This window comes from Cryptomeria japonica, chromosome 5 (genome assembly GCF_030272615.1).
Source record: "Cryptomeria japonica chromosome 5, Sugi_1.0, whole genome shotgun sequence".
Lineage (NCBI taxonomy): Eukaryota > Viridiplantae > Streptophyta > Pinopsida > Cupressales > Cupressaceae > Cryptomeria > Cryptomeria japonica.
In genome coordinates this window covers 374,538,151-374,563,341 of record NC_081409.1, presented here as the reverse complement: position 1 = coordinate 374,563,341, position 25,191 = coordinate 374,538,151, and the positions used below count along the sequence as shown (strand labels likewise).

Sequence of the window (25,191 nt, the reverse complement as noted above, 5' to 3'; positions counted from 1 at the left end):
CTGTGACCACTTCCAACCATTGATATTCATCATTTTCAGAGTGTCTTCAGACTTTTGGAGCCATTTTCAGACTTTCAGAGGGTGTATTGAGACTTAAGAATCAGAAAATCAGACTTCAATACACCATTTTCTGAGTATTTTCAGACATTGGAGGGCGTATTCAGACTTTGTCCTTAGAAAATCAGACTTATATTATAACTTTGATATAAAAAATCAGTCACTTTCTGAGTGTTTTCAGACCTCCAAGTGATATTTCCAGACTTGGACATTCATTTTTGGGCTCCAAATACTTGATTTTCTGAGTTTACATGGGTGTCTTCAGACTTAGCAATTATGATAAGACTTATCCTAAGTCTGAAAATTGATTTTTCTTAAGGAAAATCTTCCAGACTTTAATCTGGACCTTCATATTTTCCAGAATTGGTGTTACAATTTTCTAAGATTACCTATCACATGTTGGGACAAATGTCAGGAACAAAGTCCCAATGGTGCTTGGATTTCACTCCATGGAATGGTGATCCAATCAACACAAGATTTTCAAGGACAGTGAGTCTGGATGAGGGTCGGATTTCCACTGCAGGGCGGAATTACAAAGGAAGGAAGTTGTCCAGATAGGCATCAAATTTCCACCAAGTGAAGAATGGACAAGGATAATGCGGATGGTTTTGAGGAATGATCAGTCCATATGCGGATGGATTTCCCACCAAGGTTGAAATCAAGTTTATCAATGGGTGTTTGATTCAATGCTTGTTTGTTTTGCAGGACTGTTACGAGGAAAGGAAGTACGATGATCAGGGCTTGAGGTGAAGGAGGATGCACACAATGAGGATAAGGAAGATCAATACTTCAAATATTGGATGGGGATTTCTGGATAGAGATTCCAGAAGGCGAAGGTGAGGACTAGATCAATCATAAAGAAGACTTCACTTTGATGGTGAACAAATGAAGGAAAGCAAGTTCAAGAAATGAACACAAAGGATTTTACATCAAGAAATACGGAACTACATCAAGGAATTTCAATATCAATGTGCGTCAAGGAAGGAAATATTTTAGGATTCCAAGATTGGGAAATTTTCCAAACATAAGGAGGGAACCGTTCATCGAATTCCTTAACATAAGGATGGAATGCAAAGTATCATAAAGGATTCCAAACATTGTGAAGATGAAGAATGTACAAGGCAAATTGATTAAGTGTGCAAGGCAAGCTGAGGTGGCATCCTAGTCACCATTCATTCAATCAAAGAGTACCAAGTCAACATTCATTCAAGGAGGGAATAGGTGACACATGACGCTACATCAAATATTATTCATTTTACCTACCCTCGTTTCTTATTGGCCAATGTAATGGTGGTTGTACAAACCCTAGTTAGGGTTTTTTCTTGTAATCTCGATCGTTGATCTTGGATCAATCTTGGCCATCCATTTTGTAAGAGACTCTATATATGTCTCCTTGTCTCTCATTTGTAAGGGAGAGTTTTTGTAGAATTGTTGGTATATGCTACAACTATTTGAATCCTAATCATTGTTCAATTGTTGGTGATTTTGCTCTTCAAATGTTATATTTGCATTCATGATTCTCAATTCCTCCAAGTTAGATTAGAATTTATTTTCATGTATGTTAGATTGAGTGGAAGATTTGTTGAATTCATTTGTGTGGAATCCTTAATCCATACCACTAGCCTCTTGCCGTTGGTAAGTGTGCCTTGTGTGGTCAACTGGAATTTAAGTAAGCTTAACTTCAACTATTACTCGTCCCCTGACAAGCATCAACTTGGATGGTGTCAACGTTTGATGGTGATAGCCTGAAAATCCTTAATTATACCTTAGACGATTGCACTAAGCTTGTGTCAATACCTGATTGTGAGACCTTGCCTGGTTTGATTCCACTAGATCCATTCATCATTTCCTACATTCCTAGACTTAGAATAGATTTCATGAACCCTATTCCTTTTCTCCCTTTTTTTTAGTAAGAATTAAGTCCGGAGTTTCATTGCCAAATCCTAAGTTATCAGAATACTTATCCTGATCCATGATAAGATTGCGCATTCATGTACAACGTAAGTCCCCTTGTGATTCCAACATTATCACATCAAACCACTAAACTTATCCACACGTCAAGACCTGACATTTCGTAACCTTGGAGTTGTCTCATTTGATCGCGAAGCATAGCATATGAGAGACTTTGTTCAAGAGAGGATAAGATACCTTGGTGTTTTATTCTGTGTTCGCATGTGCATAAAAAACACATCAACAGGTCCCATGGAGGGGGGTTCCTAAAAAATAGAGCTAGAGCTATTGAAATTTTTTAGGAATTTTTTTCAGGTGGCAGTCCCATGAATTTTCTAGTGTCGTTCAACTTAAAAACTGAAGCTCCGAAATTTAAGGAAGCTGGTGGTCTTATGAATTTTGTAGTGTAGTTCAACTTAAAAATTTAAGCTCGAAAATTTAAGGAAGCTGGTGGTATGAATATAATATCTTTGTATATGCATAATAAAAATAAATATAAATAATTTATTCCCCTCCAAAACTATTTTTTTTAATAAAAATTAAACTTAGATATTTGACAAGTAGCAAATAACATATTGGACAATTTCTAGGCCCACCTCTATTTCACCCACTCAAATTTGTATGCCTAAAAAAGTAGGGGACATTCTAAATAATCCCGGAGCTCAATTTTTTTAAATCATAAGACAGCCTCGTCCTTAAAAATAGAACTTACCCTTTGGAAAACCCCATCCTAATGAGTTAGAAAATTCTATCCAAACCCGAGGACGTTTGCGCGTGGGCTGTGCGTGTGTATACATTTAATTATCTTGATTTACAATTCCATGAAAACAAAAACGAAAATGATATTTTACCGGAGACCTTGAAGGTCGATGATTCTTGTACAATATCGAGCAGATAATGCATGTCTTTTCTTCATCCCTGCAACAAATATTTCCTATTTAATTAGTTCGACGTATTTCTTTCATTGCAGGGGAAACCTGATTGATTACTGTGCTTCTATCAGCGTAGCGGCCGCGGCCATGGCTATGGCCATGAACTTAAGCGCGTCTTACATGCGAATAGCGCAACCTGTAGCTACAATTCCTAAGAATAAAAATGCTCTTCCGTTACAGAAAAATATAAGCTGCAAATTGAACTGTTCTTCAAACCCTTATAGTAAAAACGCTCTTACAATCTGCAATCTGAAATGCTTTTCTTTAAACCCTGGGGTGACCTGGACACTGCGAACTGCAGCGTGGAGTAAGAATAAGGTTACATCCTTAAAAATGGTTAAAGCGCAGGCTTCCTCTGCAACGGCGCAGGACGAAAGCACTGGAACTTCAGGTGAATACCCCGTGGATACTCGAATTCCTGCCACTATTCTCACTGGCTTCCTTGGTTCAGGGAAGGTATATGCGCTACGGCTCATTTAATTCAGTTTCTAAAATGGATTAGTCTAGAAAGTAAATTGACATTAAATAAGGATTGTAAACGCTAACACATTCTTTTCTTAAATGCGGAGTTGGATTTTTGATATATCAATAATAATCAAGTCATGTTGTTGCTTACATGTAGTTCGATTATTGATTGAAACGATAACAAAGTTCCGCTGTAGCTTACATCTAGTTGAGTTGGTTTACATTGTAGTTCGATTCCCGTTATATCATCTATAGTTTGAATTATGATAGGATTTTTTTTGGATGATTGAATGGTTGTTCTATGGGTTCTCTGCACATTCATTAGATAATAAATCCAAGTACAAGGGTTTGATTTTTACAATCCGCAGTGAAATATCTCTATTATGCATGTGCATCAACACATTCATACAGCCATAATACTTGGACGCATTTGACTGCCTAAAGGGACGCATCCAACAACGAGAACTATAACAGAACTCAAAAATATTATACCGTGCACCTACAAAATACCAACTTACATCTGATCAACAACTACCAACCCTACTAGAAGAAACTATAGCGAACTGTGAAACTGAGCACAGAATAAACAACTAGCAACCAAAAACCAAAATCAAGAGATAATAGGACCTGACAGGTCGCCTTAGTGAGCTCTACTGTGATATTCTTGTAGGATTTACTCTCTTCTGGATATTACCGGGACTGAGATTTTGACTCCTCCTATTCACCCTCAGGGGGAAATTTCAAGTTCCCCTACTTGGTTAAGTTATGTTGTGCAACAGAGGCAAAGAACATATGTTCAAGAAGAGGAGGATTTTTCAATCATAGGAGAAGCTTTTAAAGTCAAGCCAGCCAAGAAGAGGGCCAGAAGACGCTCCACCATCAGAGTGGATGAGTAAAATAATAGGATAGTCCAAATTGCCGCCCCTGTGGTAGACAAAGTTGAAGCTCATATGACATCTGAGGGACTAGTAGATTCAACAAATAAATCTAGGTACTCTAACTAGGGAGAAAGAAACACAACTTCTTTAGTTAGCCGTTTCTACTATTCTGGACTGGACGAAAGAAGATACAAGTAAAAAGGAAGAACTCAAGGCTCAGGCAGGATAGTTAACCTCTTACATCAATCATTTGGTAGCTCCACTTGACTCTGCTGCTCCAACCCCAACTTTGCAAGAAGCATTGAATGGGGATGCTCAACATTCAGACCTTGAGGGCCTTCTCTCAGCCACTAAAGAGTGGAGAGAATATCTGTAGGCACTTGGTTGCAGGGTGATCAAGAAAACATTAAGGGCCTATCACAACATCAGTGATGAGGCAAGTTTAACTCACCAAATTGAAACAAAAGTAGAAGAAGATCTCCTTATGTGGGAAGATCTCCTTCAGTTTTACAAAGAATAAAGGCTACCCCTACTGATGAGCTGGCCTAGACAACCATTTTTGATAACGAAGATCAGGATAAACCTAGAGAATGGTTGAAAGCAAGTCAGTTGAGAATAAGAACAGCCAAGAAGTGTAAGGTCAAATTGAATAAGAGCAGAGGCTCAGCAGATCATGCCATGGTTGCACCTTCTGGGAAACTCCTTCGTTGGTAAGACCGACCTTCCTATTTCTTTCTCCTGCTTGAACCCGTCTGCCCTTGTATTCTGTCTTGAATTCAACTCCCTGGGGGTGAGGCCCAACGTGAGCTCTCTATCCATCCGGGGTCAGACGAATTCTTCCTCTTGTTTAGAGAAAGGATTGATGCTTGGACCGTGGGTGCCATCCTTGACTTCCAGAATAAATAAAGAATTTATTGATTCACTTCATTAACCAATGTCTGAGGAAGGGATTGACAATGATGAAGAATAAGCTAAGTTACCAGTTCGGGTTTGGGAGTGGGTTCGACAATGCGAACCCGGTTTGTGGGTTCGACGTGCAATTTCTTTTTTGCCTTTTGGGTTTGTGGGTTGGGTTCGTCCGTGTATATATATATTATATTCAAAAATTTAAAGTAATATACAAAATTACAAATCTAAATACATTTAATAGTATGCTACTTCATCATTGATCAATGCCAAATGCCAATTCAATTGATAGTTCAAATTACAATAATATCATATTATGTCATATACTCATATGCCATATAATATATATTAATGTATCGTAGATTCATATATGTCCAGGTTCATGATTCAAATGAAAATCATTACAATTACAAAATTGACAATCAAAAATAATAATTGTCTTCTTTTTTCAATGTTCATCAATCATCAAAAGGATCTAGATCAAGGTCATCATCATTTGCTCCAAGTTCAACTTTAAAATCATTTGAACCCAAACAAGTGCCACTCCTGTTACAAGTGTGATTGCTGTTGCACCAAAAGATCGATCTGTTAATGCTTGATACAACCACTAGACTTATAGAATCCACAGGAGGCGGTTAACCCATGTCACAAACACGAGCGCTGCGCTGCATAGCACAAGGAGACCAAGGGCGCACACTTTGCAACAATGCCCCCCCAGCACAAGCAACGGGGTTTGAACCTGTGACCAAGCTTTGATACCACTTGTTACAAGTGTGATTGCCGTTGCACCAAAAGATCGATCTATTAATGCCCGATACAACCACTAGATTTATAGAATCCACAGGAGGCGGTTAAGCGATGTCACAAACCCGAGTGTTGCGATGCGCAACACAAGGAGACCAAGGACGCACACCTTGCAACAACTCCCACTAGCTCCATGAGCTGTAGATCATCAACAGTTGCATCCAAGTTGGTACACTTACGGGTTACATCCCAAAGCTTAATTGCCCCTTCCTTGTATTGTTGTCCCTTATGTGTTAGAAGACACAAATTGGAATGAATATAAACCAAGTCTTCTACTCTTTTTGAAGCCAACCGGTTACACTTCACTGAGTGGATAAAGGAATATGTACTTTAATTCCGTTCAGCAGCGGAAGAACTTGCAACTTGTTGAAAATGGAGAGAAAACCAACAAATTTTAAAATTTAAAAAATGCAAAATAAATTAAAGAATGTTGAAAACTTAAAAGCTAATGTCTACAATACAAATGTTAATATTTAAAAGTAAAAAAAGTTACTTGTGATAGTATCTTGATTGCAAGAGGTTGGAGGAACATAAAATCTTTACCATGGAGGTACCACCATGTAACTCCATCCATTTTGGATTGGTCATTAATGGGACAAGGACTATGAGTTCTTCCTGAGATAAACAAACCAAACTCTTATCTAACATTGTCCACCACTTCAGGATCATTGTAGAGTCTAGCAAATGCCCACTTGTACCCAATAGCAACTTCAAAACCTCTATATGGTTTAGTTGTCTTTGGCAAAGAAAGTACTTCATTGCTATAGTACATGGGGGATAAAGCATGTGCAATGGCGTGGTCATCTTGTTCCACTGATGATGAATGATTTGTTTCACCTTTTTGAAAAATGCTTCTTGGGGGTTCTTGTCTCTTTGTGCTATTATGACTTTGATTTTTTCAATCATGGTGTCCATGCCATCATAGACTTCCCCCAAACATGCTGCATCTGTATCAGTATACCTGAGCATACTCATGATAGGCTCGGTGAAATTAAATACATATTCCACATTATTCCACCAATTGAGATTCAAGATCAATTCCTTAACCTTTTGGGCCTCATTGAATTTGATTGCTTCCAAATACTCCATTGGTTACTCATAACTATGGCACTCAATGCCTCTTTCCCCTTCAAAAGACGTCTCAACATTATTGTATGTGATGCAAATCGGGTCTCAACAACCTAGGTTCATGTAAAAAATGTCACTAACACATTTTAAAAGATATAAAATAAAATTAAACATGGCATAAATAAAATTAAATAGATAAATTAAATTTACCTTCAGTAATTCCAACCTCGAGAAGCTCCTGAAAATGGTTTGTGATATATGGTGGTTTGTCACAAACATTTGAATCTCCTCACCCTCTTGGTAGATATCCTTCACCCATTCTATTTGAGTGCCAATTGCTTGCATCACCAAGTTGAGGGAGTGTATGGTGCATGGTGTCCAAAAAATGTGTGAATATCTTTGTTCAACCAAAGCACTTGCAGCCCTACAAACCTTTGCATTGTCTGTGATGACTTGGACAACATTTTCATTTCCCACCATATCTATGCAATTAAAGAGGATTCTGGAAATGAATTCTACATCTTTGAGCTGCCCCTCACAATCAACTGCCCTCAAAAACATTGCCCCTCTGGGGGACACTGCAATAACATTTATCAATGGACGGTTTTTGCCATCCTTCCATCCATTAGAAACAATAGAAACATCTGATTCAGCCCAAGAATCTTGAATCGGTTTCAATGATTGGTCTACAAAATTCTTCTCTCTTGCCAATAAGGTGGTGTGCACCTTTTCATACCCAGGACTTGTGAAACTAGTAGGTGCATTATTGATTACTGTCAGCATCTCCTGCCAATATGGTGATCTTACCAAGTTGAAAGGAAGACCATTGGCATAGAGGCAACATGCAACTTTTTGCTCTGCAATATCTCTTGATTCCATTTTGAATGCTTTCTCCAATGGGCCTCTTTAGCGGGAAAGAAGCGAATTTTCTACTTCAACTTCATCTTGCATAGTGGGTATCTCCAAGAAAGGGTGATGGGGGGCCTTTTCTAGTAGTGTATGATCATCAGGTAAAGTCATTGGTGTTTTGCTTGCAGATGGATTAGCTCTTAGTTTTTCTCTTGCTATAGCTTGATCAACGTCTTCTTGTTCTCTAATGAATGCTGCTATTTGTGTTGCGGACAACCCTTTCTCATTTGGCTCTACACACATTTTAATCCCTTTCCCAGCAGGGCCACAAAAGTGACGTCTCACTTGATAATACAAGCACCTATAATTGGTTTTACACAAATTACAAGTCCATTCATATCCCCCACCTCTTGGAAGTTGTTGATGCATTGTAGTATAATTCCATAAAGGAGATCCTCTATCAATTTTAAATTTTTGGTTTTGAGTCTTGTAACCCCCAACCCACTGAACTCGGACTTATTGCCATTTTGTTTTTTTTGCTATTATAAGAAATTAAACATTTTTAAATTAGAGTTTAAAAAAAAAATGCAATATTACACAATGTAAAAGCTAATGTAAGTATGAAAAAACATTATAAAAGATAATAGAACTTGTTTATCTTTTTCTCTAAAAAAAAAGAAAAAGAAAAAGAAAACTTGAAAAAGTTCATTAAAAGATCAAAGAATAGGGATAAATGCTTACCTTAAGTGCTTGAATCTCCTTTGTGCAAGCTCTCCACCTTCGTCAAGCAATCCACGAACAATCTCCTTCGAAAATAATCCCTTGCCCTTCAAAATGCCAAAATGAAACCAAGAGAGAATAGATGAGCAAATGAAGTTGTTTTAGGTCTCAAATGTATTTAGCAAGGGGTGGATTAGGGTTTTTTGCTTTAAAAAGGCAAATTTTTTTTATTTTTTATTCTTTGATGTGACTTAACCCTTCTGGTCACTTGGGTTCACTCGGGTTCGTGCTTGGGTTCGCCCGAGTCCGGCCAGGGTGCACTCCAGGGGCCCTGGGTTCCCTGGGGTGAACCCTGGCCAGACCAGGCACAAACCTAGCATGAACCTGGACCCACGTGGACTTGGTCTGTGTTAGGGGCCTAAAATCCACGAACCCGACAACTTAGGTTTTATGTTAATTACCTAACAATTTTTCCAGATATATGTTTTGCACATTGAAAAAATTGATTATTTTTAATTTTAATTAGTTTTGAAAATATTCAATTGATTATCTGTGTCAAAATTTGATTTACTAGCAAATGCCCCTTGTTGGACTGATCACATAGACTACTTAGCTATCCCACACAGTCTAGACCTGAGTAGAAAGGAGCCTTGGAATATAATTTCTTGCTTTTCAAGAGGAGTAAGTGATCAATCATTTACTTAGAGTTGGTTGTGCTAAAACCACCATCAAGAGTTACAAGACATGAAATAAGTATCTTTCATGTGAAGGGTTTCATCCGAAGGAAATGAAACATTGATTCTAATCTTTTAGTGTATTAGACGTATGAAAATTTGAAAAAAAAGTAGGATCCATAATAATGGCCCAAATGGAATGAGATTACTAATTGGACAAAACTAAATTTTAAAATTCTGAAAGGTATTACCTGGAGAACACTGAATGTTGATTTTGAACTTTTTGTTGGATCATTAATATTGTTTTGTTAATCATGATATGCTCTCTAGAGGAGCAAGGTCTATTAGAGTTTTTTGTTCACGTTCCTGTGATATGAAGTATTTGAAGAAGAGTTCCAAATAACTTCTTGGAAAAACAATAGATTATAAATTTTGAATTATCGGCTTGCACTCAAATAACTTTGGAATATGACCCGTTTTGAGACAACTTCTTTCTTAGCAGATTCAATGTTTTAAACATCCATTAGAGCAAATTATTATGATTATGACATCATCCAATCATTAATTAAAGAATGTAGACATTGTTGAGATAATGATTTAAGTACATTATATTTTCTTTCCACCAAAAATTGCCTCAGCTGTTATGAAACTATTCGAGTATCAAAAAGTGTTTTGCTTTGGGGATTTTTAAGTTCTTCAATAGCATATTTTTTCTAGCTTTGCTGGCAGAGACATGACAATTTAGTATATTGCAACAACATTCTTCTTTCTTTATGTTTGTGTGTGTTTTTTGTTTGGTTTTTGGTATCTAATCCCAGAATATCTTGTTTGACATTATTGTGTGGTCTGTTGTGAATGTATTGCAGACAACTCTTCTCAATCATATTCTAACCTCTCACCACGGAAAGCGGATTGCAGTCATAGAAAATGAGGTATGCAAAGATATATTCTTGTTTTGTTGCTATTATATATACCATATATTTATTATTTTTGAGTTGCTTTGACATTATAGAAGTGTCCATAGTGTCTATGAAACCATTTATTGTTTGCTACTCAGAAATATGTGGTTCTGAAGTGTTTGTATTTTGGTTTTCATTTTATCATTTTGCACAAAATATGGAAATATTTTGGTTGTCCTACTGTCTTATGGTTAAGGGAAAAGGGTCTTTTGTGACATGTTATGTGGAGAATTGTAACAAGTGCTTACTTATTGTAGTTTTGCTATCAGTTGTCCAATTTTATGTGTTGCTATAAAACTATAAAAAAGAACAAGAGAGAAGAAGGATTTGGTGGATATTCAAATCATTATCCCATGTCTACATGTTTAAATAAATGTATTTTGGCATTCACTTAAATCTGTAGGTTGATGATCATGGTCTTGACTTTGATGCCTACTGAGCGTAAAGCAGATACGGGAGCATTTATTAGTGTTTCTGGGATGTGGGGATGCAGGGACAAGTTTCTGGGGTAAACAATTTTTTTTCCAAATTTTTGAGGATGGCAGGGGGGATGGCTATATATAATATATATATACACATACTATATATTTAAAACTAAGGAAAGTAGATATTGGAGCTTACTTTTTGTCAGTGTTTCTCTATGTTTCTGGGATAAGGGGACATAGGGATGGTTTTTGGGCGCAGCAAATTTTTCCCGAAATTTTGGGCAAGACAAGGGTGATAGTGGAAGGATGACTGTGCTATGAAATTTATTTTTTGACATTTTAATGTAAATAATGAATATTAAATATAATTTAATACATATAAATTAAAACTTATTGTAGTTTCAAGAGAGCATAGTTATTTGAATATTAATATGAACAATGATCAAATGATAAATTAAAGCCACTGCAAAGTTGGTGTATTCATACAAATATCGAGATTTTGAGAGGTTTTGAATGACAAATATGAAAGTTGGAACTTCAAAATTTTGTATCATAGATGCCCCCAAAATGAAATACAATCTTAGTCAAAAACGGAACATAGCTTACAACTCATACTTGAACAATATTTTTATGCAACAAAAGAACAAAACAAATAACAATTGAATGGATTTTAAACATGAATACCAAAATTTCAAACATTAACAACACAACATAGTAAAAGAGCGATGGGCTTTTAGGAATGGATCTAAGGTTTTTAAAATTGAAAAAAAGGTTGTCACGAGGATGTCAGGAATGACCTGGCATCTCCAAATGGGAGATCTTCTCAAATGTTGAGATAATATAAGAAAGGCAGGGGGGCTTGGGGGCGGGGTGCTTGGGCTGGAAACATTTTTGTCCGTCTCTGGGCTGGCACCTTTTTTAGGAAACGATGTAAACTCAAGGGGAATATGTCCTCAAAGAAAACTACTTTATATGCACTTTATAGTGAGAGTATTCTACCATCAAAACTTCGATACCATCCTTCTAAGGTGTCCTGATGAATAGGCATGCCACACCTTTAGAAGTAATATTTGTGTGAGGGATACTTTTTGGCTAAGGAAACAACACAAATTATTTTGTGTTGGATGCTATTAACCTACATTATCAATTGGTGTTCATTCTTCTGTTTGCTCTTGTGTCTAGTGTTGGAAATTCTTCAGTATACCAAAGTCTTGGGTTATCTTTCTAAATTCGGTCTTTCTTGATAGACATTTCTACTAGTTATCTTGTCAAATGGGTGTATTTAGTGTTCAACCCCAAATTTTTCTTTTTTTTTTGATTTGTTTATTAACGTGGAAGTTTTTCTTGCCATTTTTTGAATGAAGTTTAAAATGCTAATGAGTTTGAACAGAGTGATCTTGCAAACAATCCATTTTGTCATTGTAAAGCTTAAGATATACATTTCCCAATTTGACAAAAGACAAATTAATGACTTGCTTCATTCAAATGAATTACAATACCAAGAGTACCTTTTGAAACAGCTTCCTGATGATTTAACAGATCTGGAAAAAACCTTTTTTGTGAACAGCAGCAAAGAATCTCCCTAAGTTCCCAAAGATCGTCCTCTATAAACAATGATTAGGCATTGAAGCTTCTTCCAGGTGGAAACAATGACCATTTAAGTTCTCAGAAAACATTGCTAATTGCAGCACTCTGACAGCCCTGAAAATCTCAAGTTCCAGCAATGGTTGCTGCTGTAGAAAATTTAAAGAACCTTGATATGAACGGCAATGGCTCTGAGAAGGCAATATATTCTCCAGATCAAGCTTTCAAGCAATTTAAAGACGTCAAATCAAAACCCAAGCAGCAGCAGTTCCAAACTAAATTCTGAAAACCGTCTATTATCCTTTGTGATCACTGCCCACAACAATCCTTCGCATTAAACTTGCTCAATAGAGATTTGTAGATCTTTTCCTTCCTTTCTGGGCGCCAGTATAGTAGTTCGACACCTTACTCCAGTCCCTTCAATCACCCTTACTCTAGTCCCTTAAATCACCCTGAATCTGCATTCGTTAACTCTGACCTTCTCCAAACTAACCAGCAGGTTAATACAACTCAGGAAAGAGTCACAGATCATTCACCAGGCAGGCATTTTGGTCTGAGAATTCCTCGTCTCCACTTGCGAGCAAAGGGTATGATTTCAACAATAAAATTCTTTTCTGCAATTAAAGTCCCAAAAATATACCAAACTGAATCGCCAAATGTAGAAGATCAATAAGGAATCATACCCAGAAAATTAACATTCTCAGATATACCATATTGATCATTTCCTTATTTTTTCAACCTCAATGCACTGAATGGCTGGAAAGAAGAAAACTCGGCTCTTGAAAGAATTTTTTTTTTAAACTCACTCAATTCACAAAACATTATTAATGACTTCAAGGAGAAATTTTATTTTATCAAAACGCCATAAATATGTTTATTGCTCCCGGAATAGCCGACTTAAACATCAAGAAACCCTCTACCAAAAACACTGAAATTGATAAACCAGATATTGCCTCTGTATGAGACAATCAATCTACCATCCTGGAGAGATCTTCCACTCCCGAAGATGATGTCCTCAAGGAAGAATAATGTCCACGAAGAGCTCTGCAAATCCAGGAACCTGCTAAACCTCCTGTTTTCATTCATGCACAGGATAACAAAAAATGAATCCAAAAGCTTCACATTTCTCTTTTTTTTCTCCTCATGCGAAACTTAGTAAAAATTAATTATTTCAATGCTTCACACACCCATGCCTAGCAAAGAAAGATTAATAATTATTGGTCCCACCTTTTAATGCCATCATAGGACTCAAACAATTAAATAATTCCCTTATAACTCTACGCCCAAGACTAAGCTTTGAATTAAAATAATTGAATTTTTCACTTTTACCAATAATGGATGTCCAAAACCAAAGATAATATATTAATCAAATGTGCTTAAGTGAAAATTTTAGAGCCCTATTTTTGCATTTAATTAATAAATATCCCAAAGTTCCCTTATCCATACACATCAGCCTATGGGGAAACAAGAATAGGCTAGCGACCACCAATTACTTAGGCCTAGAGAGGGGACATTACAGTGTAACATCTACACATTGCTAGTGTGTTGGGGCTCAAAGCTATAGATATAGACAAGGACATTTTCTTGGGGTGCCTATTAGAATATTGTAATGTTTCTTTAGTGGTCATCTGAGTCATCTTAGTCGTCTTCAGTTAGTTTCTATTTTCAGATTCAGTTTACGATTGTTTCTTTTAGAAACATCGTCTCTTGTAAATTCTTTATATAGAGCTCTCGCTCTATTGTTTGATAAAATTGAATATTTTAACATGTTATCAGAGCGGGTCTGAGCCTATCTCCCTCAAGGGAGGGCTCAGGTTTTTGGGAAGGCTTTTTCGGTTCTCTGTTTTGGTACGGATTTGCAAAGGCAGGTTTCTGTGTTCAAACCCATGAAGGGTTTTGACTTGTCTTCTAGGCAAAGATCGTGTAGGGTTACTTTTTTGCTTCGGATCTGATTTTGGCCGCCTTGGTTTGTGGGACATTTTTTTTCTGCATCGTGCGACGTCTTCTTTGTAGCCTCTGAAACTTTTTTTTTGGAGCTGTTTTTCTGCAAAGTCGAGGGTTTTACTGGGTGTCATATTTTGCAAAGGCCATGTTTTTTTTGTGGGCGCCGTTTATTCCTGTTGATGCGTTGTTATTTTGCTCACGTTTTTTAGCACCTATCTGTGTTCATGTCGTTTTATAGACCTGCGTGTCTTTTTACGTGTTTTGTTTGCCAATTGAAGGGGTCTTTTTGCAGAAGCCCGTGCGATCTCTGTCTGGTTCATGCATGCAAGATTGAGCGCAAAAGGGTCGTGTTTTTCCTGAGCGCGCGACATAAGGGTTTCTTTGTTCATGCATCTGTTTGCAGCTTGCACTTGTCATGATTTTTATCGTGATTTTTCCTGTGCGATGGTGTGTGGAGTCATTTTCTGTGCCGCGTGACAACATTTTCTCCTGCGTTTGAGCCGCGACTGTATTTTGCACCTCGACTTCTATTTTTGCTGAGATCTGGTAAAAGTTGTGGTTTTTTTGCTTTTGCTAATCTCCAGCATATTGCTAGGGTTTTGTTTTTTGTAGAAGTGAAAAGATTAATTGGTGTTCCTATCTTAGGGGTTTTACCCTTTTTTTCGAAAAAACGATGCTTTGTAAATTCCAGTTTTTGGGTTTGGCAAATTTTTCCTCAAAATCGTGGCTTCTTGCAGTCTGTTTTGGGGCATCATGCTCATCTGCAAAAGTTTGTGGATGATTTGTGTTATCCAAAAGTTCTCCAGATTCTGGGAGGGTCAATGGCAAGCTCATCTCAGTGACAGGGTCAGTGGCAGGCTCATGTCCTAGAACGTTCTGAGAAGGAGGAGGCAGCCTTCTCTGTTTTTCTCTGGGTAGTTGTAATGTCCCTACTTTAAAATACAATTTAATGATAAATGGTAATAATAAAAATAAAATTAAAATATAAAAGAATATAATTAAACTCTAATTAAGTTAATGAATGGTCAAAGGCATGAAATGAAAAGTTTTGACTCTCTCAAACATGAGATATAAAAGGGAGAAGAGAACCTCATTTGAAGGGGATAATTTGGGAATCAAAAGTGCAGATCTGATTGTGAAAGGTTGTGTCCCTTTCAAAGGGTAGAAGTAATGAAGAGTTGCACTCTTTCAAAGGGTGCTAATGGTGAAAGGGTGTGTCTCTTGCCAAAGGGCATCCATAATGAAGAGGTGTGACCTCTCCCTCACATTGGAGGATATAAAGTGGAGAAGTTTTCAATTGAGAAGGAAGAAGCAATGGAGTAGAACAAAATATCTGGTGTGTTAAAAGCAGATTTAGGAGCAGACCTAAACCAGAATTATAAGAAAATCTGGAAGAATGATATGAACATTTATCAAAGAGATCAGAACACAAATGCAAATCTGCAAACAATAATAAAGTAGGCATCGAAGGAAAAGAAGAGGAAACATTAAATCAATAATTAGAGAATCAGATCTGACGGAGTAGAAAGGATTCTCATACATACATTTATATATCTGAGTATAAGTAGCAGATCAGATTGATATAAGCAGCAGACCTGTGCATTTAAAGAGGGAAACAACATTGAATTGAATCTGTCCAAATTACTACAGCAGAACTGAATATACATAACTTGCAATAACTCTACAAGTATATTAGGCAAGATTTAGTGTCCTCCCAAAAGGGGATACCACAATAGTTAGAACAATGACCATTAAGGGAGGGTATTAGAATATTGTAATGTTTCTTTAGTGGTCATCTTAGTCGTCTTTAGTTAGTTTCTATTTTCAGCTTTAGTTTACGATTATTTCTTTTAGAAACATTGTCTTTTGTAAATTCTTTATACAGAGCTCTCGCTCTATTGTTTAATAACATCGAATATTTTAACAGTGCCTAGTGAATGGGAAGCTTGCGAACATTATGAAGAAACAATTGTTGATGTTCCTTGTAGATATTTTTAGTTTTACTTAAGTCTCTTGTATGACTTACTTGGCTTTGGTGGGTTTCTTTATATCTCTTTTCAGCTTAGACTTCAGCATTATAGTTGGCTTGTATGTGAACCTTAGTTGCTAGATTTGAGAAATTGAAATTGCAATGGTATCAATGATGTGACCAAAGATGGGGGTGGATGGCATTGCACACAAGAAACAATTTAGGATTGGTTTTCCATACTCATACACATTTCACAGTTTTCTGTTTTTTAGGTGTTATAACTATTGAACATTGTGATTCCTTGATCTTTGTAGATCTACCAATCAACTTTGAAGGATTTAAAGTTACCCAAAGACATATTATTAAAGATTTTTGAGAGGTAGCCAGCACATTGCAAAGTCCAAACAACACTTGGTTGTAAGCATAGAATCCATCTCTTCCTAGGAAAGTGGTCTTCAATTTATCTTCTTAAGCTATGCTTATCTGACTGGACTTGCTACCCAGAAAAGGAACCATTAAAAGAACAAATCTCATGTCTGAGTACTTGGAGTAGGCAACGGATGTCACTTGTGATTATGATTTTGTTCGAATATTTGAAATCCACACGGATCCTTATCATTTCCTATTTCGTCTTCGAGGAAATAACTATGGAGACACTCATTTAGTTGTTTCTACTCTAAAAATGATGCCTATTTCAAGCATTTATTAAATGTTTATTGAATTTTCACTACTTAATTCTGTATGGTATTCCTTGTATTGGTTAAGCTTCAAGTATGAAAGGAATTTTATGGATGTTGCATTTCAATGTCCCTTCAATTCTTTGTACATTCTAATTTGTGGGTGCTTAGTTTCTTATTGGTTCTTCTTTGACATGTTCTCAAACTAAAAGTTCCCACAAATGGCTAAGGTCCTTGGTAAGTTGATTGTCTCTCTGTCTTTGTGTGTTGAGTGGTTCTTGTAATAATTGGCCAGTTTATTCCTACTCTTCCATCTTCTCGTGCTGTCAATAATTATTGTTTGACTTTGACACTATTTAAGTGATAAGTCTGACGTGACTTCACAAAGGTAATGGTGCCAAATGGTAACAATGGAAATTATACTATTATTACCAATTCAATCATTTGTGGTAGGAGATGAGTATAACAATTCATACCAAGAATGGTTGCACAAGAATTTCATAACTGACTGTTGGTTATACCTCAACCGTCTGGACTGTCTGGTTTAACTATTTTCTAACAATTTGATAATTTATACTACCTTAGAGGGCAATTAAAATAACAAAATTAAGTTGGTATAACATTTAGTAACACAACATGATGATTAAGACCATCTAGAACCTTACCGCAAGTTTGGAAATTAATAACTGCTAGCAAGTAAATCTCTTCCTTCATTTGACCCATAGAGTCAAACTAGAATTGTGTTATAGTCTCCATTGATTAGACCTAGTGCTCCCTTGTCTACTCTAGCAATGTTGTAAACTCCTCTCATGTCTTTGGTTTCCTCATGGAACTATTGTATCGTGATCCAATTTTTATCATAGCTAGCTTGTCGTGTTTCATTTCCAGTCAATCTAAGTCTATACATATCTGGTCTATACTCGTGTCTTCCATGTTTCCATCTGTTGTGTTTTATCCCTTCCTGAGTATGCCTTTTCTTCCAACTCTACTCTTCCCTTCTTTCTGTCTGAGTGTTGGACTTCTCCATCTTGTCATGCCTTCTATCTGTCCTCCACCCCACCATTTTATTTGTCGAAATTTCAGACTTGCCCTTTCCGGCATGCCCATTGCTTGACCCTTGACGGCTTTACCTGAGTATGTGTTTGGTGGTATGGCTGGCCTCAGGTCCCCAATATTTTTGCCTATGTTTCTATTCCTCTCCTAACTTCCAAGCACGTGTCATATTGTTCCTAGTAGTTTGTTGTTGGCACCATAACTTTCAAAGTGGAATCTCCCACCCATGATCATTGCTCAAATTTGATCTTGTGGGTGTGCTTGGTGGCTGACACATTTTGTTTGTGGAGGATATACAAGAGCAAATGTTTTCATTGGGGATCATGATATACACTTAGCCAAATTCCTTTCAAAATCAGTTTTGAGCACTTGTGTTCAAGTATGTGTATCCTAGGATGAGAAGACTAGTGATTTAGGAGGGCAATCTCATATAGAGTTCATATTTGAGCTTCATTGGACATAGAATACAACTGCATTGTATTGATTTGATTTGTCATTGCTATTGGCATAAATTGCTATTGTAGTTACTAGTATTGCAGAACCATTAGAATGTAATACAGTTATTGTTTAAATAAGAAAGAGGTTGGGATTTACAGCTGTTATGTATTGCTCATCATAATAAGAAGTTTGGGATTTATGTTTGTCATTTGCTATTTGCAATGTAATGGTATTGTTGATGCATTAACTGTAATTTTAATGAGTTGTCTAAGAATCGATTGAATACTAGGACTCGATAGTTTTGTTAGCCTAATAATAAGTGTTTGTGGAAGGTTAAAAATTGGATTTGCATTATTGTTTTGGCTAGGGACATTATGGTTGTATTGGAGCTGGTTATCTTGCTAGCCTGTGTGTTTGGAGTTCAACTTTGCATGTTTTAGTTGTATGCAAAATAGTGATAGAGCAACTAGATATCACTTCAGGGAGAATAAGAAACAAAATTGATTTGTAGAAAGTTTAGAGACTAAATCATCTCCTTTAGAATCCATCGTAGAGCATAATAGTATGGGAGAAAGAGAGAGGAGAATGAACATAAATGACAACCTTGAGGGTCAATCCAAAAGGAATTTTGATTTCTTTATTGATATGATGGCATAGTTGCTTCACAAGATTGACAATAATATGACTACGCCTAGACAACTGACAAGAGAAGCAAGCACTTCTAAGGGTAATAATTTGGATGCCACTCAGATCCACATTTAAATGACACTTCTTGTTTTAGTTGCAAGACCCACCTAACCTTCCTTTCTAAATAAGGAGGCATAAATCATTGTTTGATGATATTAGGACTTGTCATGTAGAATATAGAGCTCTTCACAAGGAGATCCAAAGTGAACTATCACCAATTATATGAACATGAATATGTCCTATAATTGTTACAAATTTGAGCCTAGGCCGCAAGCCTTTTTGAGAGATGTATAACAATCCTTGGGAAAGTTGACACTCTCCCTATGATGGATCTAATATATTCTTTAGCTCATACATGGGTACAAAAGCTAGACACATTCTTGTCCCTTAAATTGATGATTGAAGATGAAGCAATCAAGTTTGCCACCATACATTTCGAAGGTACTGCATATGGGTGGTGGTACCATGGTTTGATTATTCAAGGTCATGGACCCGTCATCTCATATTACGAATTTTTCAAAATTTTGATTGAGAGGTTTGATTGGAAGGATCTTGAAGTTTATTTCAAAGATTTGACTGAGCTCAAATAGTGTGCTTCAATGGAGAACTATGTAAAATAGTTTTAAAAGTTGTTGGTAATGGTGCTAGCTATCCCAAAGAGAAGATTGGCTATGCTTTTCATCAAAGGGTTAAATGAATCTCTTAAGGGGTTGGTCAAGGATTTCAAACAACCTACCTTACAAGAGGCAATTAAGTGGGCTTTTGTATTGGAGACTTCCATGTTGAAGAAAAAGTTCTAGACCAAAATTTTCATTCCAAAGAAGCCTTTTCGCAAAAATGTATAGCAAATCATGAGTTGCCCTTCAAGACCAGACATTGAGGTGAGGACTGAATTGAGGAGGAAGAAGCTATGTTTCAACTGCAAGGAGCCATGGTCACTTGACATAGTTTTCCTTGGAAAGGATAAGTGCATTACATTGAAGTGAGGTCTAATGATGAATTAGGTTCTAAGGAACCTGAATCACAAAGTGAAGAAGAACTTGACCAGGAGATTTGAGAAGAAGACCAACCAAAAGAGGAAGGAGCCATGGTGAGAGGCACTCTTCGCATGCTCTTTGGTACTTCAAGATATAACCCCTTTTGCATCCACATGGGGTTCTATAAGGTCAAAGGGCGACTGCACTCATCAAGGTGCCACTTATAACTTCAATGACGAGGGACTAGTGGCCAAGCGAGGCCTCAAGATGGAGGACTTTGAAGGGTTCAATGTTTATGTTGGCCAATGATTTCACCATTCAAAGCAATAGAAAGATCTCTTATTTGAATATTAATCTGGGAGGATATGATATAATTACTTCTATGTTGTTAGCATAAGAGAGACATATATAGTCTTAGGTATCGAGTGGCTGTACTCAATTGTAGAGATGACACAAAACTTCTAGAGTACGGAATTGAAGTTTTAGTCGAAGGGAAAATAAGTGGTATTATAGGGAATTGCAAATAAAGCACCAAGGATTGTACTGACTAAGACAATGGAGAGGATTTTCCACCACGGGCAAGCAACATGGCTAGTTGAGTGTTTGGTGATTGCAAACCTATCAAAGGAAGGCATATCATATGGATGCGTAGAGTATCTTGGACAAGCATGATAAAGTATTCAACAACATTCCTCTAAGGAGATTGTTGGTGAAAGGCTCTGAGCATGTCATTGAGCTAGAGGAGGGCACTAAGTTTGTCATCAGTACTCCCTACTGCCACCCTAGAAGACATAAGGAGGAAATTGAAAGGGAATTAACGAATCAAACTCCTTTGCAGTTTTGGTGAAGAAGAAAGATGGCACAACGTGTGTCATGTCCCCTTGTACGTGATTAACGAAGATATAAAAAATATTAATTACTTTATATGAATTTCCCATTCGTTTATATAAATGATTAATATTTACAAAGGTATATTCTTTTAATTACATATTTGCTAGCCGTAACGATTACGGGACTTATAACCACTTCGGTGGTAATAAAAGAAATGGGCATCTGCGATGGAGGGGAGGAGAAAAGATTATGAAACCAATCACATTGCGTGAGATAAGCGTTTGATTATCCGTGTGATATAAAACTTAGGGAACAATTCCTTTCGCTAGTTGGCATCTGGCCTATTGGGATTAAGAGGTATCGAACTCAAGGAGGAACCTCACGATAAGTTTTGTTTGCAAGTTGGAAAGCCATTAGCATCTTGGCGAGAAAACCACATTTCTGTACATTGCCGCGAATTCCAGAAAACCAACTGCAAGTGCTTTGTGTGAGCCGCAAACTTCATTCATGGTTACCGTGCATAGCACCAAGTTCGTACATCTCCATCACCTAAGTCAGGGGAAGGGGCATCGGCACACACCAATCTATTGATCCTGTGGCATTTCAGGAGACCCGATATCGGGTATGAATGTAAATCACGCGTGTTGATACAAAGGACCCAGACTCGTCCGGAAACCCGAGAGTAAATATCGTAGAAGGTTGCCATCATCACGCCTTATGGGGAAGCCACGAAGTTCAGTCCGACGTCTGACAGCTATATGAAGGGGGAATCACCGCCACAACAAACAACAGGTGCATCGTTACATCTTGAATACTGTAAATGTTAATTCCGTTCATACTGTGAATACTAATAAACATGAAATATAACTAGGAATTGCACGGGTTATATGCAACACTATGGGCATTTCAATGAATGTAACTGAGAATGGCATGGGTTATATGCTACAGTATGGGCATTTCAATGATCAAAAGGTTTAGTAAATGTTACATCTCTATATAAACTGGTTATACATATTTATTTGCACTAAGTTCCTAGTGAGAAATTGTACATTATATTTATTTGCAAACAATTTCCAGAGAGGAATTTTATAGTGGTATCAGAGCTTTTTGTATCCTGCCAGCCTGTAGGGTATTGAGATTTCATGAAAATGTACTGCTTAATTGAGTATGCACCCGGGAAATTATAACTTCCGAAATACTAGGGCCCGTCAAAACAGATTTCCAAACTCCCCTTTAGCGCAAAATAGTTCATCTATTCCATTTGAAATTGAGGATAGCCATACAGAAACAGACGAGGAATTTATCTTTAAAACCAACATGGGAGACTCAGATAACAATAGGGACCTATTGGCTGCACTGATCAGGAGTCAGCAAGATATGCGGGATAATGTTAACAGAATGACCAACTTGATGACCCAGTTTATGACATAATATTAATCAGCACCAAAATAATGGACGACAGAATAATCAACATCAAAATAATGGGGGAAACAATGGGGGTAGAGATGAACAATCAGTTAATAATCAGCCAGAAAGAACAGGAACAGCTAGACTATTTATGCCTACGTTTACTGCTAGAAACCAGGCACCTGAAAATGAACCTACAATAAGAGAAATACAGGAAGAAATACATCAAGACTGGTTAGGTTCCGGTGAAGAATTCAGATCATCAATGACATTTAGAGAATATTTAGATGTCAGAATGAAACATAGGCCAAGAGGACAGCGAGGAAATAATAGTGAATTGCAAAGAAAAATTGGAAAAATGTCCATTCCTTATTTTGATGGTTCAGGTAAGACAACTGCACGAGCTTGGGTGCAAAAACTAGATACATACTTCCAATTAAACCCTATGATGGAAGAAGAAGCAATTAAATATGCTGCGTTACATCTTGACGGTGTAGCACATGAATGGTGGCATCATGGACAAATAACCTTGGGTCATAATTTGATAGGTACTTATGTCGAGTTCACTGAGAAACTTATTGATAGATTTGATTCTAAAGATCCTGAATTACATCTTAAAGAATTGACTCAACTTAAGCAAATTGGAACTGTTGAACAATATATCTCTGAATTTGAAAAATTGGCTATCTTAGTGACTGAAATTTCAGAAAGACACAAGATTGTGATATTTATTGATGGATTGTCTGATTCCCTCAAAGGGTGGGTTAAGTCCTTAAACCCCCTTACTTTACAAACAGCTGTCAAAAGAGCAAGAGAATTGGAACCATCTTCAAAAGGAAAATCTTTTAACAAAGAACCACCTCCTAAACCGGAAAAAGACAAACAACCTTGCAACAAAGATGATTTCCCTAAAAACAGGTTAGATAAAGAGGAAAGAGAAGAGCTCAGAAAGAAAAAACTATGTTTTAGTTGTAGGGAAGCATGGCAGCCTGGACACAGATGTTTAGGGAAGGGAAAAATACATTATATTGAGGTTATGTCTAATAGTGACGATGAAGAGAATGTTGATCCTAATATAGAACGAGCACCCTAGAACATTGAGTCAGAAACTGGTACCAAACAAAGAGAAGGAGTAATAGCATCCATGACAGGAACCCCACATTATAATATTTTCAGAGTTAGAGGAGTTTTGAATGGACAACGTGTAATTGTTATGCTTGATAGTGGTTCTACACATAATTTTATAGATTCAGCACTTGTGGAAAAACGTGGTTTGTAGACTGAAAAACATGAAGGATTTGATGTTAGAGTAGCAGGTTGAACTAATTTGTCCAGCACTAATAAAGTTCCTAAATTGAATATTACTCTTGGCAATTACACCGTTATTGATGATTTCTATGTGATTGATTTGGCTGACACTAATGTTGTCTTGGGCATATGGTGGATGGAAACATTAGATGAATATACACAAAGTTTTAAAAGAATGGAATTCTCTTTTAAAATTGATGATAAGAAGGTAGTCCTTCGTGGTATGTCCAACAGTGGCCCCAGGATCGTCAGTGCTAAAAGAATGGAGGCTATTTTTAGACATGGAGATGTGGCATGGTCAGCACAATGTTTAATCTCCAACAAGGTATCAGACTTTGAATCTAAATCTTATCAAGATGATTTGTTAACAGTATTAGATTCACATCATTTGGTTTTTAGTGAAATTCCTCCAGGAGTCCCACCTGATAGAGGTTTTGAACATACTGTTGAATTAGAAGAAGGTGCTAAACCAGTGATTACTACCCCTTATAGACACCCTAAAACATTCAAGGATGAAATAGAAAAAGCAATTAAGGAATTATTGGATATGGGGCACATTAGACCTAGTTCTAGTCCTTTTGCATCCTTTGTAGTGTTGGTCAAAAAGAAGGATGGAACTCTTCGAATGTGTATTGATTACAGAGCTCTTAACAAGAAAACAATAAAAAACAGGTATCCAATTCCTCGAATTGATGAATTGCTAGATGAATTGCATGGTGCTATCTATTTTTCTAAAATTGATTTGAGATCAGGGTATCATCAGATTAAGTTAAGAGAACAAGCCATTCATAAAACTGCTTTCCGTTGTCATTATGGTCATTATGAATTCTTGGTTATGCCGTTTGGTCTAACAAATGCTCTGGCAACATTTCAATCCTGTATGAATCATATTTTTAACAAACAGTTAAGGAAATTTTTGCTAGTATTCTTTGATGATATATTGATTTATAGCAAAACTTGGGAATAGCATTTGAAACATATTGACATAATTCTTGGTACTATGGAATCACAATCATTGTATGCAAAGGCGTCTAAATGTGAATTTGGAATGACTGAAATTTTGTATTTAGGGCATATGATCAGTGCAACAGGGGTACAAGTTCATCAAGAGAAGATAAGAGCCATTTTGGAGTGGCACCACCACGGAACCTTACAGAATTGAGGGGATTCTTTGGTTTATGTAGTTATTATAGGAGGTTTGTCAAAGTTTTTTTACAACTTGGGGCACCCTTGATAGATCTTACCAAAAAGGGGGCATTCAGATGGACTGAGGAAGCTCAACAGGTATTTGAGAAACTTAAAGAGGTAATGAGTTCTTGTCCAGTACTCGCTCTTCCAGATTTTAATCAGCCTTTTGTGTTGGAATGTGATGCTTCTGCTGATGGAATAGGGGCAGTTTTGATGCAAAACAAACATCCTATAGTTTATGAAAGCAGGAAACTTAATAAACTTGAGAAATTATATTTCATCTATGATAAAGAAATGTTGGCAATCATGCATTCATTGACAAAAATTAGACAATATTTGGTTGGTAGCAGATTTGTGGTGAAAACTGACCATAATAGTCTGAGATATTTCTTGGGTCAAAAAGATTTAAATGATAGGCAACAGAAATGGATCAGTAAGATT

General features: G+C 36.8%; 1 protein-coding gene across 2 annotated transcripts in view; it reads left to right on the top strand.

Annotated features, from left to right (window-relative positions):
- Nucleotides 1-2,690: 2,690 nt before the first annotated feature.
- LOC131035081 (uncharacterized) overlaps nt 2,691-25,191 on the top strand; it is a 180,787-nt gene continuing 158,286 nt past the window's right edge. For both annotated transcript variants that reach the window (XM_057966721.2, XM_057966712.2), the window contains exons 1-2: nt 2,691-3,395; nt 10,170-10,235. In XM_057966721.2, the coding sequence (XP_057822704.2) occupies nt 2,877-3,395; nt 10,170-10,235 (585 nt within the window). In that variant the 5' untranslated portion in view covers nt 2,691-2,876. The remainder of the gene's footprint in view (nt 3,396-10,169; nt 10,236-25,191) is intronic.